Genomic DNA, 18,601 nt, shown 5'->3' with positions numbered 1-18,601 from the left:
CACAGAGATTTCCTGCCTCCTGGTTTTGTGGATTGGGGTGTGGGGGTAGGCGACTAGATTCCACAGAGACTTCCTGGTTTTGTGGAAAAATAGGCGACTAGATTCCACAGAGACTTCCTGCCTCCTGGTTTTGTGGATTGGGGTGTGGGGGCAGGCGACTAGATTCCACAGAGACTTCCTGGTTTTGTGGATTGGGGTTCTTAGGCGACTAGATTCCACAGAGACTTCCTGGTTTTGTGGATTGGGGTGTGGGGGTAAAACACTGATTCCACAGAGACTTCCTGCCTCCTGGTTTTGTGGATTGGGGTGTGGGGGTAAATAGATGAGACTTCCTGCCTCCTGGTTTTGTGGATTGGGGTGAGGGGTAGGTGACTAGATTCCACAGAGACTTCCTGCCTCCTGGTTTTGTGGATTGGGGTGTGGGGGTAGGCGACTAGATTCCACAGAGACTTCCTGCCTCCTGGTTTTGTGGATTGGGGTGTGGGGGTAGGCGACTAGATTCCACAGAGACTTCCTGCCTCCTGGTTTTGTGGATTGGGGTGTGGGGGTAGGCGACTAGATTCCACAGAGACTTCCTGGTTTTGTGGATTGGGGTGTGGGGGTAGGCGACTAGATTCCACAGAGACTTCCTGCCTCCTGGTTTTGTGGATTGGGGTTGGGGGTAAACGACTAGATTCCACAGAGACTTCCTGCCTCCTGGTTTTGTGGATTGGGGTGTGGGGTAGGCGACTGATTCCACAGAGACTTCCTGGTTTTGTGGATTGGGGTGAGGGGGTAGGCGACTAGATTCCACAGAGACTTCCTGGTTTTGTGGATTGGGGTGTGGGGGTAGGCGACTAGATTCCACAGAGACTTCCTGGTTTTGTGGATTGGGGTGTGGGGGTAGGCGACTAGATTCCACAGAGACTTCCTGGTTTTGTGGATTGGGGTGTGGGGGTAGGCGACTAGATTCCACAGAGACTTCCTGGTTTTGTGGATTGGGGTGTGGGGGGTAGGCGACTAGATTCCACAGAGACTTCCTGCCTCCTGGTTTTGTGGATTGGGGTGTGGGGGTAGGCGACTAGATTCCACAGAGACTTCCTGGTTTTGTGGATTGGGGTGTGGGGGTAGGCGACTAGATTCCACAGAGACTTCCTGGTTTTGTGGATTGGGGTGTGGGGGTAGGCGACTAGATTCCACAGAGACTTCCTGGTTTTGTGGATTGGGGTGTGGGGGTAGGCAAAATAGATTCCACAGAGACTTCCTGGTTTTGTGGATTGGGGTGTGGGGGTAACACTCTTCCACAGAGACTTCCTGGTTTTGTGGATTGGGGTGTGGGGGTAGGCGATTGATTCCACAGAGACTTCCTGGTTTTGTGGATTGGGGTGTGGGGGTAGGCGACTAGATTCCACAGAGACTTCCTGCCTCCTGGTTTTGTGGATTGGGGTGTGGGGTAGGCGACTAGATTCCACAGAGACTTCCTGGTTTTGTGGATTGGGGTGTGGAGGTAGGCGACTAGATTCCACAGAGACTTCCTGCCTCCTGGTTTTGTGGATTGGGGTGTGGGGAGGAGGCGACTAGATTCCACAGAGACTTCCTGGTTTTGTGGATTGGGGTGTGGGGGTAGGCGACTAGATTCCACAGAGACTTCCTGCCTCCTGGTTTTGTGGATTGGGGTGAGGGGTAGGCGACTAGATTCCACAGAGACTTCCTGCCTCCTGGTTTTGTGGATTGGGGTGTGGGGGTAGGCGACTGATTCCACAGAGACTTCCTGGTTTTGTGGATTGGGGTGTGGGGGTAGGCGACTAGATTCCACAGAGACTTCCTGCCTCCTGGTTTTGTGGATTGGGGTGTGGGGGTAGGCGACTAGATTCCACAGAGACTTCCTGGTTTTGTGGATTGGGGTGTGGGGGTAGGCGACTAGATTCCACAGAGACTTCCTGGTTTTGTGGATTGGGGTGTGGGGGTAGGCGACTAGATTCCACAGAGACTTCCTGGTTTTGTGGATTGGGGTGTGGGGGTAGGCGACTAGATTCCACAGAGACTTCCTGGTTTTGTGGATTGGGGTGTGGGGGTAGGCGACTAGATTCCACAGAGACTTCCTGGTTTTGTGGATTGGGGTGTGGGGGTAGGCGACTAGATTCAGCCACGGGCCGTGTTTTTGGTTGGAACAAATAGTCCGTGGGACTGGAAAATAATTGTAATAATTTGTACACTGCAAATTGACCACAACTTGGATTGTATTAGAAAATAACAACCATTTCACACCTTGAATTACATTGAGACACGATAACATCTCTTTTTATTTTATTTGTGTTTATTTAACTGGGCATGTCAGTTAAAAGCTAATTGTTATTTACAATGGCAACCTACCCCGTCCAAACCCGGACAACATGTTTACTAAATTATTTAGATTTTTTTCGCTGAATCCCTAAGTGATACTTTTATACTTTTTTGACCAAAAACTCAAATAAAATAAAAAATACAAATAGATGACAAATTTTGGGGTAGAGGGCAAAAACAATCCCTCGCGGGCCACCTGTTACCGACCGAGGATTTCTTGGCCTTGTTACAGAAGTCATACGTCAGTCACAGTTGTAAAACAGTGGATGTACAAGGTCAAAGATAGCTTTTAACATAACACATAAATAAATGAATATGAGTATAACCTTTTGTGCTTTACTCACATACACAATGACCTTTTCACTCCTTTAAGTGCCAAACCAGCTGGATGTGACAAGTGATTTGTAACGGTTACTAAGCAAGTGAGGAACGGTTCCTGGAAAATCTTTGGGTGAAAACTAGAGTGTAGGACATGTTTAATAAATAATTGAATTCAGAGGTTAAATTGTAACATATTCCACTAATCTCTGCACACCTAATCTATTGAAATATACTGTACTGTATATATGATACAGAAAGGTTTAGCATAAACTATTTTGTTTTCTACTGTACAGAGTACCTTCATAAACAACTGTCATCATTAATCACAGTAAGATAAATACAGTAACGTTCTCTCTTCAGGACATCTCTGTTTGTTGGTGTTAGAAGCCCATGACTTCAGAAAACACAGTGCTTTTAACATACAATGTTTTCATTATACATATTTGACACACATTGATGCTGTGCAAATTCATTTATACAGTAAATATTATTCTGCACACCCTTACCTGGGATTTGAACTCACAACCACTTGGTTTACGGCATTCCGATCCTCCTGCCTCGCCACCATGCCCGTGTCAGTTATCAGTTATTCTGACAGTTTCCTCAGTTCCAAACTGCCTCTGCAAGCAACGTCAACAAAATAACTGTTCGTCGGGAGCTTCATGAAATGGGTTTAATAACATCTGCTAAACACGTGACCAATTGATTTGATTTGATCAGTGGAAACGCGTTGCCTGGAGTGATGAATCACACTTCACCACCTGACAGCTCGACGGACTAACCTGGGTTTGGCGGATGCCAGGAGAACGCTTCCTGCCCCAATCCATAGTGGCAACTGTAATGTTTGGTGGAGGAGGAATAATGGTCTGGGGCTGTTTTTTTTGTGGTTCGGGCTAGGCCCCTTAGTTCTAGTGAAGGGAAATCTTAACGCTACAGCATACAATGACATTCTAGATGATTCCAACTTTGTGGCAACATTTTGGGGAAGGCCCCTTCCTGTTTCAGAATGACAATTCCCCCGTACACAAAGCGAGGTCCATTTCAGAAATGGTTTATCGAGATTGATGTGAAAGAACTTGACTGGCCTACACAGAGTCCTGACCTCAACCCCATTGAACACCTTTAGGATGAATTGGAACACCGACTGCGAGCCAGGCCTAATCGCCCAACATCAGTGCCCGACCTCACTTTATGCTCGTGTCTGAATGAAAGCAAGTCCTTGCAGCAATGTTCCAACATCTAGTGGAAAGCATTTACATTGAAGTCATTTAGCAGACGCTCTTATCCAGAGCGACTTACAAATTGGTGCATTCACCTTATGACATCCAGTGGAACAGCCACTTTACAATAGTGCATCTAAATATTTTAAGGGGGGGGGGGGTGAGAAGGATTACTTTAAAGCCTTCTTAGAAGAGTCGATGCTGTTATAGCAGCAAAGGGAGGACCAACTCCATATTAATGCCCATGATTTTGGAATGAGATGTTAGACGAGCAAGTATCCACACACTTTTGGTTATCTTGTGTATGTAGTTTGAAAATATTGTATGTTAAAAGCAGTGTGTGGGTGCTACTCACAACATTTTTAACTACATTTTCTCAAGTTGGAGCTAAATTTGTGCCAACTAAACATTTAAAACAAACAAAAAAATGAACCAATTACTAAATAATACTTAGTTGAATCAACCAGATCATTTTTGACAGTGTTTGTTGGTGTGAGAATCCCTTGAGATTCCGTTCACGGTGGTGTTCTATCGTCATGGCACGTGTAACGGATGTGAAACGGCTAGCTTAGTTAGCGGTGCGGGTAACGAGGCTTCGTGGGTGACTGTTGTTGATGTGTGCAGAAGGTCCCTGGTTCGCGCCCGGGTATGGGCGAGGGGACGGTTTAAAATTATACTGTTACACACGGTTCTAACCTGCATCATAAGATAACTACTTTGTTGCCTTTCTCACATTGAGATCACACTCAAGGTTGTGGTTATGGCCACATGCAGTGTGTAACAATCCACATTGTCACAATTCTCCCAGCGAATGGAATTTCATCCCATTTAAACTGTCTAGTACTGTGCCTTCCATATAGGGAGAAAGAGTGAGAAAGGAAGACAGAGAGAGGGCGAGATCCTGAGAATTTAACACAATATGAATAGAATATACTGTATTAAAGGATTAAATACTGTTATGTGTCCAGCAGTACTAATCTGTTGTGTCCAGCAGTACTAATCTGTTATGTGTCCAGCAGTACTAATCTGTTATGTGTCCAGCAGTACTAATCTGTTATGTCCAGCAGTACTAATCTGTTATGTGTCCAGCAGTACTAATCTGTTATGTGTCCAGCAGTACTAATCTGTTATGTGTCCAGCAGTACTAATCTGTTATGTGTCCAGCAGTACTAATCTGTTGTCCAGCAGTACTAATCTGTTATGTGTCCAGCAGTACTAATCTGTTATGTGTCCAGCAGTACTAATCTGTTGTGTCCAGCAGTACTAATCTGTTATGTCCAGCAGTACTAATCTGTTATGTGTCCAGCAGTACTAATCTGTTATGTGTCCAGCAGTACTAATCTGTTATGTGTCCAGCAGTACTAATCTGTTGTCCAGCAGTACTAATCTGTTATGTGTCCAGCAGTACTAATCTGTTGTGTCCAGCAGTACTAATCTGTTATGTGTCCATCAGTACTAATCTGTTATGTGTCCAGCAGTACTAATCTGTTGTCCAGCAGTACTAATCTGTTAGCTCCACCACCTCTACCTTGTTTATCAGCTCTGAATGCATTATAACCCTCAATATCCAAGTCCAGAATGTCCAGATTCCTCTGCATAGTCTAGCTCTTGATGTAGTCCAGTTTAGGAAGTGTGCTCCTAATATTCAGATACATCAACCCAAGTCCTTCATGATTTTTTAAAGTCACATGGGGTGTCCGTCTCAAACAAACTACGTTCAATATGCAGATGCTGGCCCTGTCTGATGGTTGATATTGATATACACTTGAAGTCAGAAGTTTACATACACCTTAGCCAAATACATTTAAACTCAGTTTTTCACAACTCCTGACATTTAATCCTAGTAAAAAAATCAGTCAGTTAGGATCACTACTTTATTTTAAGAATGTGAAATGTCAGAACAATAGTAGAGAGAAGGATTTATTTCAGCTTTTATTTCTTTCATCGCATTCCCAGTGGGTCAGACGTTTACATACACTCAATTACTATTTGGTAGCATTGCCTTTAAATTGTTTAACTTGGGTCAAACGTTTTGGGTAGCCTTCCACAAGCTTCCCACAATAAATTGGGTGAATTTTGGCCCATTCCTCCTGACAGAGCTGGTGTAACTGAGTCAGGTTTGTAGGCCTCCTTGCTCGCACACGCTTTTTCAGTTCTGCCCACAAATTGTCTTTGACTTTGTTGTTCTTAAGCCATTTTGCTACAACTTTGGAAGTATGTTTGGGGTCATTGTCCATTTGGAAGACCCATTTGCTACCAAGCTTTAACTTCCTGACTGATGTCTTGAGATGTTGCTTTAATATATCCACGTAATATTCCCTCCTCATGATGCCATCTATTTTGTGAAGTGCACCAGTCTGTCCTGCAGCAAAGCACCCCCACAACCTGATGCTGCCACCCCCGTGCTTCACGGTTTGGATGGTGTTCTTCGGCTTGCAAGCCTCCCCCTTTTTCCTCCAAACATAACGATGGTCATTATGGCCAAACAGTTCTATTTTTGTTTCATCAGACCAGAGGACATTTCTCCAAAAAGTACGATCTTTGTCCCCATGTGCAGTTGGAAACCATAGTCTGGTTATGTCGATATAGGACTTGTTTTACTGTGGATATAGATACTTTTGTATATGTTTCCTCCAGCATCTTCACAAGGTCTTTTGCAGTTGTTCTGGGATTGATTTGCGCTTTTCACACCAAATAAGTTAATCTCTAGGAGACAGAATGCGTCTCCTTCCTGAGCGGTATGGTTCCATGGTATTTATACTATACTATTATTTGTACAGATGAACGTGATACCTTCAGGCGTTTGGAAAATGCTCCCAAGGATGAACCAGACTTGTGGAGGTCTACAATTTTTTTTCTGAGGTCTTGGCTAAATTTCTTTTGATTTTCCCATGATGTCAAGCAAAGCTGCACTGAGTTTGAAGGTAGGCCTTGAAAACGCATCCACAGGTACACCTCCAATTGACTCAGATGTTGTCAATTAGCCTAGCCTATCAGAAGCTTCTAAAGCCATGACATAATTTTCTGGAATAATCTACACTATGTAAAGGCACAGTCAATTTAGTGTATGTAAACTTCTGACACTCAATGGCAGTAGAGACAACAGTACGACGATAAAGCTTAGAAGGGATGGGGGGTATTACCTGAGTGGTGCTTGGTCTATCTTTGAGTGCATAATGGGTCATCTGTGTTTGGTATACTCCCACTGGACATGTGATTAAATGGGTTGTGGTTGCAAAGATCTCAGAAACAACACCTTTCTCTTGCTGTTTCCCTAATGGGTAATTAGTCCTTCTGTAATTTGCAGTTATCCGCTTGTGCTGTCAAAATATTTTAAAAACTCCTCAACTATAAACCTATAGGGAGGGAGCGTTTGGCCGGTAGGGATATCCTTGTCTCATCGCGCACTAGCCACTCCTGTGGCGGGCCGGGTGCAGTGCACGCTAACCAGGTTGCCAGGTGCACGTTTCCTCCGACACATTAGTGCGGCTGGCTTCCGGGTTGGATGCGCGCTGTGTTAAGAAGCGATGCGGCTTGGTTGGGTTGTGTATCGGGGGACGCATGACTTTCGACCTTCGTCTCTCCCGAGCCCATACGGGAGGAGTTGTAGCGATGAGACAAGATAGTAACTACTAACAATTGGATACCACGAAATTGGGGAGAAAACGGGGTCAAATTAAAATTAAATGATTTTAAAGAATGTCAAAGGTCACCTTGATTGAGCTTTTAGATTGACCATAAGGATTGCCTCATGCCACCTGAGCAGAGCCACATTGTGACAATCAGCTAACACAGTCCAAAATACAGTCAGATAATTCAATCCAGAATACAGTCAGTTAATACAGTCCACAATACAGTCAGTTAATACAGTCCACAATACAGTCAGTTAATACAGTCAGTTAATACAGTCCAGAATACAGTCAGATAATACAGTCCAGAATACAGTCAGTTAATACAGTCTGCTAATACAGTTCAGAATACAGTCAGTTAATACAGTCCAGAATACAGTCAGATAATACAGTCAGTTAATACAGTCCAGAATACAGTCAGATAATACAGTCCACAAATACAGTCAGTTAATACAGTCAGCTAATACAGTCCAGAATACAGTCCAGTTTAATACAGTCTAATACAGCAGTCAGTTAATAATACAGTACAGTCAGAATACAGTCAGCTAATACAGTTCAGAATACAGTCAGCTAATACAGTCAGTTAATACAGTCCAGAATACAGTCAGTTAATACAGTCCAGAATACAGTCAGTTAATACAGTCCAGAATACAGTCAGAAAATACAGTCCAGAATACAGTCAGCTAATACAGTCCAGAATACAGTCAGTTAATACAGTCCACAATACAGTCAGCTAATACAGTCAGAATACAGTCAGCTAATACAGTCAGTTAATACAGTCCAGAATACAGTCAGCTAATACAGTCAGTTAATACAGTCCAGAATACAGTCAGTTAATACAGTCCACAATACAGTCAGTTAATACAGTTCAGAATACAGTCCAGAATACAGTCAGTTAATACAGTCCAGAATACAGAATACAGTCAGCTAATACAGTCAGTTAATACAGTCCAGAATACAGTCAGTTAATACAGTCCACAATACAGTCAGATAATACAGTCCAGAATACAGTCAGTTAATACAGTCAGTTAATACAGTCCAGAATAGAGTCAGTTAATACAGTCCAGAATACAGTCCAGAATACAGTCCAGAATACAGTCAGTTAATACAGTCCAGAATACAGTCAGATAATACAGTCCAGAATACAGTCAGTTAATACAGTCCAGAATACAGTCAGTTAATACAGTCCAGAATACAGTCAGATAATACAGTCCAGAATACAGTCAGATAATACAGTCAGTTAATACAGTCCAGAATACAGTCAGATAATACAGTCAGCTAATACAGTCCAGAATACAGTCAGATAATACAGTCAGATAATACAGTCCCGAATACAGTCAGTTAATACAGTCCAGAATACAGTCAGATAATACAGTCCAGAATACAGTCAGATAATACAGTCCAGAATACAGTCCAGAATACAGTCAGATAATACAGTCAGTTAATACAGTCCAGAATACAGTCAGATAATACAGTCAGATAATACAGTCCAGAATACAGTCAGATAATACAGTCAGCTAATACAGTCCAGAATACAGTCCAGAATACAGTCAGCTAATACAGTCCAGAATACAGTCCAGAATACAGTCAGATAATACAGTCAGTTAATACAGTCCAGAATACAGTCAGATAATACAGTCCAGAATAAGTCAGCTAATACAGTCCAGAATACAGTCAGATAATACAGTCCAGAATACAGTCAGTCCAGAATACAGTCACAGTCCAGAATACAGTCAGATAGTACAGTCCAGAATACAGTCAGAGAATACAGTCAGTTAATACAGTCCAGAATACAGTCAGTTAATACAGAGATACAGTCAGATAATACAGTCAGAATTAATACAGTCCAGAATACAGTCAGAATACAGTCAGAATACAGTCCAGAATACAGTGAGCTAATACAGTCCAGAATACAGTCCAGAATACAGTCAGATAATACAGTCAGTTAATACAGTCCAGAATACAGTCAGCTAATACAGTCCAGAATACAGTCCAGAATACAGTCAGATAATACAGTCCAGAATACAGTCAGTAATACAGTCCAGAATACAGATAATACAGTCAGTTAATACAGTCAGATAAGTCAGTAATACAGTCCAGAATACAGTCAGATAATACAGTCCAGAATACAGTCAGATAATACAGTCAGCTAATACAGTCCAGAATACAGTCAGATAATACAGTCAGAATACAGTCAGATAGTACAGTCCAGAATACAGTCAGATAATACAGTCCAGAATACAGTCAGTTAATACAGTCCCGAATACAGTCAGTTAATACAGTCCAGAATACAGCCAGAATACAGTCCAGAATACAGTCAGATAATACAGTCAGTTAATACAGTCCAGAATACAGTCAGCTAATACAGTCCGGTGGCCTGACATGCTTCCACTCAAAGTTACCTGACCTCTCACCCCATGTTCCGCGAGCTCTTTCAACGACCTAGGCCAAGTTGCTCAAACAAACTGACCCATAACCCACATTATCTGGAGTGGTGATGAAGTTGTGCTCCCCAGGGTTCTAGATCTCAAGAGTCAGCCAATGAGGCCACAGACAAGGGTTCTATATCTCAGGAGTCAGCCAATGAGGCCACAGACAAGGGTTCTAGGACTTAGTAGTCCGCCAATTGCGAGACAAGCATGAAATAAACCAGATGTGACTAACTGGTAACGGTTGTGCCACCCTGACATCATGACATGCCATCCTAGGTGCATCTGTCTTTCCATAACCACACCAGTAGAACGAACTTGGGATCAGTGGTGTAAAGTACTTAAGTAAAAAATACTTTAAAGTACTACTTAAGTCAGTTTTTGAGGTATCTGTACTTTACTATTTATATTTTTTTTACAAATTTTACTTTTACTTCACTACATTCCGAAAGAAAATATTGTACTTATTACTCCATACATTTTCCTTGACACCCAAAAGTACTCATTAGATTTTGAATAGCAGGACAGAAAATAGTCAAATTCACACACTTAATACAAGGAATTTGAAATGATTTATACTTTTGATAAATCAAATACTTTTACACTTATACTCAAGTATAATTTTACCGGGTGACTTTTACTTTTACTCGAGTCATTTTCTATTGAGGTATCTTTACTTTTACTCAAGTATGAGTAAAAACTTTTTCCACCACTGCTTGGGATATTTCCCAAATGGCACCCTATTCCCTATGAGTAGTGAACTATGTAGGGAATAGAATGCCATTTGGGAAACAGTATTGCCAAAGTGTCTTCTGAGCAGACTGAGACAGTAGTGTTTAGTCTTCGCGGGGTTACATGTTCTCCTTATACAAACGCTTTAGCCAGTAACTATATAAATATTGATAACTAAGAATAAATGCCAGCCAGGCAAACAAAGGTCCTTCCTCACTATCCTGCTGTGAGACACAGAAGCACACACACACACACACACACACACACACACACACACACACACACACACACACACACACACACACACACACACACACACACACACACACACACACACACACATAGAGACACACAGAACACACACACACATACACAGACACACACACACACAGAGACACACACACACACACACACACACACACACACACACACACACACACACACACACACACACACACACACACACACACACACACACATACACACACACATAGAGACACACAGACACACACACAAACTCACACACACACACACACACACACACACTCACACACACACTCACACACACACAGAGACACAGACACACACACATACATAAAGACACACACACACATACACAGACACACATACACACAGACACACACATACATAGAGACACACACACACACACACACACACACACACACACACACACACACATACATAGAGACACACACACACACACACACACACATACATAGAGACACACACACACACACACACACACACACACACACACACAGACACACACACACACACACACACACACACACACACACACACACACACACACACACACACATACATAGAGACACACACACACACACACACAAACACACACAGACAATCCTTATGTGACTGACCCGGTCCAAAAATAGAACACACAAATCAGGACTTATATGTCATGACGGTATCTTACAAAATATAGATGTTTAAACAACTGATCTTTATTTAGCCTAGTTTTAGTATTTGTTTAATTAGGTTACTTATTAAAGGTGGCTTCATCCCAAATGGCACCCTATTCCCTATATAGTACACTACTTTTGACCAGAGCCCTGTGTTTATGCACTAAAAGTGCACTATATAGGGAATAGGGTGCCATTTGGAATGCAGTCAGTGTATCTTGTAACTGTGTGACCCCCTTGTCCCATTTGTTGGACATGTATTACCTAACATGGGGTTTGAACTGATGAAAGACCCTGAGTCAACTTGATTTGAATGAGTTGTCTGCCATTACAGTGACAAGGCCATTCCTTACAGTGACAAGGCCATTCAGGGTTAATGTGGCCATAATGTGAAGCGGGCAATTCCATGGTAACAGAATGACACTGAGACTCATATCTCTCGCTTTAAAATGTCTGTCAAACCAAAAAAAAAAAAAAATTATCGCAAAGTTAAACAAACCGTGCAACTCTATGCACAATGACTACTTTCAACTATTTACACAGAAAATGTTATAAAGACACATTGACTTGAAGAAGAGTGGACATGCAAAGTTTGTTCTCCACCATAATTTGCAAATAAATTCATTAAAAATCCTACAAAGTGATTTTCTGGATTCTATTTCTCTGTCATAGTTGAAGGGTACCTATGATGAAAATTACAGGCCTCTCTCATCTTTTTAAGTGGGAGAACTTGCACAATTGGTGGCTGACTAGATACTTTTTTTACTGTATATTTAATTTATATAGATATAGATAGATGTATATATATATATAGATAGATAGATGTAGATATATATATATATATATATATATATAGATAGATAGATAGATAGATAGATAGATAGATAGATAGATAGGCAGGCAGGCAGGCAGGCAGGCAGGCAGGCAGGCAGGCAGGCAGGCAGGCAGACAGACAGACAGACAGACAGACAGACAGACAGACAGACAGACAGACAGACAGACAGACAGACAGATAGACAGATAGATAGATAGATAGATAGATAGACACACACATATATATCATTAAAACGTTTTTCAACCATTCCACACATTTCTTGTTAATAAACTATAGTTTTGGCAAGTCAGTTAGGACATCTACTTTGTGCATGACACAAGTAATATTTCCAACAATTGTTTCCAGACAGATTATTTCACTTATAATTCACTGTATCACAATTCCAGTGGGTCAGAAGTTTACATACACTAAGTTGACTGTGTTTTTAAACACCTTGGAAAATTCCAGAAAATGATGTCATGGCTTTAGTAGCTTCTGATAGGCTAATTTACATCATTTGAGTCAATTGGAGGTGTACCTGTGGATGTATTTCAAGGCCTACCTTCAAACTCGGTGCAGCTTTGCTTGACATCATGGGAAAATGACAAGAAATCAGCCAAGACCTCAGAAACAAAATTGTAAACCTCCACAAGTCTGGTTCATCATTTTGAGCAATTTCCAAAGCCCTGATGGCATCATGAGGACAGAAAATTATGTGGATATATTGAAGCAACATTTCAAGACATCAGTCAGGAAGTTAAGCTTGGTCGCAAATGGGTCTTCCAAATGGACATTGACCCCAAGCATACTTCCAAAATTGTGGCAAAATGGCTTAAGGACAACAAAGTCAAAGTATTTGAGTGGCCATCACAAAGCCCTGACCTCAATCCTATAGAAAATGTGTGGGCAGAACTGAAAAAGTGTGTGCGAGCAAGGAGGCCTACAAACCTGACTCAGTTATACCAGCTCTGTCAGGAGGAATGGGCCAAAATTCACCCAACTTATTGTGGGAAGCTTGTGGAAGGCTACCCGAAATTCAACAATTTAAAGGCAATGCTACCAAATACTAATTGAGTGTATGTAAACTTCTGACCCACTGGGAATGTGATGAAAGAAATAAAAGCATAAAAGCTAAAATAAATCATTATCTCTACTATTATTCTGACATTTCACATTCTGAAAATAAAGTGGTGATCCTAACTGACCTAAGACAGGGAATTTTTACTAGGATGAAATGTCAGGAATTGTGAAAAACTGAGTTTAAATGTACTTTCCTAAGGTGTATGTAAACTTCCGACTTCAACTGTATATATATATATATATATATAGTTGTTAATCATATAGTAATACCAACTTTCAGGGCCAGTTTCCTGGACACAGATAAGCATAGTCTTGGACTAAAAAGGACTTTCAATGGAGATTCTCTGTTGAGCTTGCTTTGTAGTCCAGGACTAGGCTTAGTGTGTGTTCCGGAAAACTGGCCCTAAATGTGTAGAATATAGATTAACACAAGATTATTCTCAGCGTGCAAAAGTGGTGGAAACATAATTAAAACTAGTTAGTTTACAACCAGAGCTGGTAGTAACCAGGTAGTAACTTGGTTGTAACCAGGTAGTAACCATGTAGTAACTTGGTTGTAACCAGGTAGTAACCAGGTAGTAACTTGGTTGTAACCAGGTAGTAACCAGGTAGTAACTTGGTTGTAACCAGGTAGTAACTTGGTTGTAACCAGGTAGTAACCATGTAGTAACTTGGTTGTAACCAGGTAGTAACCAGGTAGTAACTTGGTTGTAACCAGGTAGTAACCAGGTAGTAACTTGGTTGTAACCAGGTAGTAACCAGGTTGTAACCAGGTAGTATCCAGGTAGTAACTTGGTTGTAACCAGGTAGTAACCAGGCAGTAACCAGGTAGTAACCAGGTAGTAACCAGGTAGTAACCAGGTTGTAACCAGGTAGTAACTTGGTTGTAACCAGGTAGTAACTTGGTTGTAACCAGGTAGTAACCAGGTATTAACTTGGTTGTAACCCGGTAGTAACCAGGTAGTAACTTGGTTGTAACCAGGTAGTAACCAGGTAGTAACTTGGTTGTAACCAGGTAGTAACCAGGTAGTAACTTGGTTGTAACCAGGTAGTAACTTGGTTGTAACCAGGTATTAACCAGGTAGTAACTTGGTTGTAACCAGGTATTAACCAGGTAGTAACTTGGTTGTAACCAGGTAGTCACCAGGTTGTAACCAGGTAGTAACCATGTAGTAACTTGGTTGTAACCAGGTAGTAACCAGGTAGTAACTTGGTTGTAACCAGGTAGTAACCATGTAGTAACTTGGTTGTAACCAGGTAGTAACTTGGTTGTAACCAGGTAGTAACTTGGTTGTAACCAGGTAGTAACCAGGTAGTAACTTGGTTGTAACCAGGTAGTAACCAAGTAGTAACCAGGTAGCAACTTGGTTGTAACCAGGTAAGATAAGGTGAGTGATAGCCATGACAACATGCTGGAAAACATTCAACAGGTGCACAGACACACACACACACACACACACATGTACACACACACACACACACACACACACATTTTGTTGTTGTCTCTGCCCTGTCGGCATAGCAGAGTCAGACCATTCCTCACATCACCTCATGGCAGGACAGAGGGTTGTCTCTCAAATGGCATCCTATCCCTTATACTGTATAGTGTACTACATTTGACCATAGCCCACTGTCAAGGGAATAGGTTGCTATTTGGGACAGATTCAAGCTCATTACTGAAACCACAGAACTCAGTAGCAGGCCCTCTTTGTGTGGTAAGCCTCAGAGCATGGCAGGCAGGCTTATTGGGTAACAGTGAGAGCTGGTCTGCATTCCAAATGGATCCCTATTCCCTATGTAGTGCATTACTTTTGACCGGCGCTCATAGGGACCAGTGCATCCCTAGGGCATCTGGTCAAAAGTAATGTACTACATAGGGAATAGGGTTCCATTTGGAATGCAGGCCTGAAGTGTTTTGCAACTGCACCGCTTCTATCTGGGTCACTGTAGTAAAGGGTCACCACAGGTGACCTTGGCCGGACCAGAACAATGCCTTCCAACACTTTAGAGACTGCTGTGTAGCAACAGGACTGGCGTATGATATGAACAACCTTGGTTTCGACCTCTAGCAACGTGCCTGTGTAGAAATAAGTATGTCCTCGCTAATGAAAACATCAACGCCTAAATGTTTCCTCCTGCCCCAGCAAATGCTGTGTCTTTGTTGTTGTGGAAAGTGGCTTAGAAATAACAAAAGTGTAAGCATACTGGTATGCTATAGGTGGAGAGTTAACTTCTCATCTTCCACACTGGAAGTCTCCAGTCTCTGTGCTCCTTCTATTTAAGATGACAGGCACATTGTCCCAAGCTACTCAGCTGGACATTTTGTCGTTGGAAAGGCTGAGAGACTGATCTCTTAACCCCTCACACGCCACCCCTTCCTCAGGCCCCCTGGTGGCTTGGGTCTTTGTCCCTGTGATGGGGTCTTTGTCCCTGTGCTGGGGTCTTTGTCCCTCTTCCCCCCTCTCTCTCTCTCTCTCACTCTCTCTCTCACTCTCTCTCTCTCTCCCCCTCTCTCTCTCTCTTTCGCTCTTGCTCTCCCTCTCTCTCCCCTCTCCCCCCTCTCTCTATCTCCCCTCTCCCCCTCTCTCTCTCTCTCTCTCTCTATCTCTCTCTCTCCCCCTCTCTCTCTCCCTCTCTCTCTCTATCTCCCCTCTCCCCCCTCTCTCTCTCCCCCCCCTCTCTCTCTCTCTCTCTCTCTCTCTCTCTCTCTCTCTCTCTCTCTCTCCCCCTCTCTCTCTCCCCTCTCTCTCTCTCTCTCTCTCTCTCTCTCTCTCCCCCTCTCTCTCTCTCTCCTCTCTCTCTCTCTGTGTGTGCTCAGCCCTGAGGAATGTGTTCTGATCATGAAGATCAGTGCCATGAATAACGGGTGGCCAATAAACTCCCTAATCAATCACATGATCAGTCTCTACACACACACACACACACACACACACACACACACACACACACACACACACACACACACACACACACACACACACACACACACACACACACACACACACACTGTTATTGTCTCAACAGGGTTGGAGAGCCTTGCCATAGACAAAGAGAGGGTCTTTCCTATTCATCTACGCCTTATGGTAGCCCCCCCATCCTTCCCTCTCCCTCTATCCAACCCCCCCTTCATCCCACATCCCCAACTCCCCAGGCAGGCATGTTTTTGTTCTCCTGTGAGAATTAATTGCATGCAATCCTAAACCCTCATTCACTATTTTCTATAGTATTCTTTTTGAGTGAATGTCTCTTGTAAATGCCGAGCACACACAAGATTTGGTTCTGGTGTCCGAGACTGGAATTTAGAACAGAAACCTGATCAACCAAACAATTCTAATCAACCTGAATGATGTCATAAAGAACACTAATGTCATCCACCAGCATCTCTGTCCAGCATCTGTCTATAGATTGGCAGGGGGGGACAAGGTGAAGAGAATACTAACTGATGTGGTTCTGTTTCTAGGAGATAACTCTGACAGAGGGTAGTCGTGTGTTTGAGACATGGAAAAACCCTCCTCCTCCCGTCTTCATGCAATACTTCTTCTTCAACGTTACCAACCCAGATGAGTTCCTGGATGGAGCCAAGCCTGTCGTCTCTCAGGTCGGCCCTTACACATACAGGTAGGACTGCCCACCTAACAGGTACTTCCTGGATGGAGCCAAGCCTGTCGTCTCTCAGGTCGGCCCTTACACATACAGGTAGGACTGCCCACCTAACAGGTACTTCCTGGATGGAGCCAAGCCTGTCCTCTCAGGTGAAAAAAGTACCCAAATGGTCATACTTGAGTAAAAGTAAAGATACCTTAATAGAAAATGACTCAAGTAAAAGTGAAAGTATTTTACTGGGTGACTACTTTGACTCTGTATCTGTTTTTAAATATACTTAAGTATCAAAAGTAAAAGGGGCTGCAGTAGATATCTCAGACAGGGGGGAATGAGGCCTATGTGTCACACGTGCTCCCTCTCCGGCCTCTAGGTCACCAGGCTGCTCGTTATGGCGCACACCTGTCACCATCGTTACGAGCATCAGCGCATTATGCCACTAACCTGGACTCCATCACCTTCTTGATTACCTGCCCCTATATAAACTCAGCAAAAAGAAGAAACGTCCTCTCACTGTCAACTGTGTTTATTTTCAGTAAATATTTGTATAAACATAACAAGATTCAACAACTGAGACATAAACTGAACAAGTTCCACAGACATGTGACTAACAGAAATGGAATAATGTGTTCCTGAACAAAGGGGGGGTCAAAATCAAAAGTAACAGTCAGTATCTGGTGTGGCCACCAGCTGCATTAAGTGCTGCAGTGCATCTCCTCCTCATGGACTGCATCAGATTTTGCAGTTCTTGCTGTGAGATGTTACCCCACTCTTCCACCAAGGCACCTGCAAGTTCCCGGACATTTCTGGGTACCCTCCGATCCAACAGGTCCCAGACGTGCTCAATGGTATTGAGATCCGGGCTCTTCGCTGGCCATGGCAGAACACTGACATTCCTGTCTTGCAGGAAATCACACACAGAACGAACAGTATGGCTGGTGGCATTGTCATGCTGGAAGGTCATGTCAGGATGAGCCTGCAGGAAGGGTACCACATGAGGGAGGAGGATGTCGTCCCTGTAACGCGCAGAGTTGAGATTGCCTGCAATGATAACAAGCTCAGCCCGATGATGCTGTGACACACCGCCCCAGACCATGACGGAACCTCCATATCGATCCCGATCCAGGCCCGAGTACAGGCCTCGGCTCATTCCTTCAACGATAAACGCGAATCCGACCATCACCCCTGGTGAGACAAAACCGCGACTCGTCAGTGAAGAGCACTTTTTGCCAGTCCTGTCTGGTCCAGTGACGGTGGGTTTGTGCCCAGAGGCGATGTTGTTGCCGGTGATGTCTGGTGAGGACCTGCCTTACAACAGGCCTACAAGCCCTCAGTCCAGCCTCTCTCAGCCTATTGCGGACAGTCTGAGCACTGATGGAGGGATTGGGCGTTCCTGGTGTAACTCGGGCAGTTGTTGTTGCCATCCTGTTCCTGTCCCGCAGGTGTGATGTTCGGATGTACCGATCCTGTGCAGGTGTTGTTACACGGGGTCTGCCACTGCGAGGATGAT

At 43.2% G+C, this 18,601-nt stretch overlaps 1 protein-coding gene across 1 annotated transcript in view; it reads left to right on the top strand.

The window, feature by feature from the left end:
* The window catches only part of LOC118391586 (lysosome membrane protein 2-like), a 64,961-nt gene that overhangs the window by 4,954 nt on the left and 41,406 nt on the right, over nucleotides 1-18,601 (top strand). Inside the window, exon 2 of the mRNA XM_052458585.1 lies at nucleotides 16,952-17,109. Within this exon, the coding sequence (XP_052314545.1) occupies nucleotides 16,952-17,109 (158 nt within the window). The remainder of the gene's footprint in view (nucleotides 1-16,951; nucleotides 17,110-18,601) is intronic.

Source organism: Oncorhynchus keta, chromosome 12 (genome assembly GCF_023373465.1).
Source record: "Oncorhynchus keta strain PuntledgeMale-10-30-2019 chromosome 12, Oket_V2, whole genome shotgun sequence".
In the NCBI taxonomy this organism is placed as follows: domain Eukaryota; kingdom Metazoa; phylum Chordata; class Actinopteri; order Salmoniformes; family Salmonidae; genus Oncorhynchus; species Oncorhynchus keta.
This window is presented reverse-complemented; position numbering and strand designations above follow the sequence as displayed.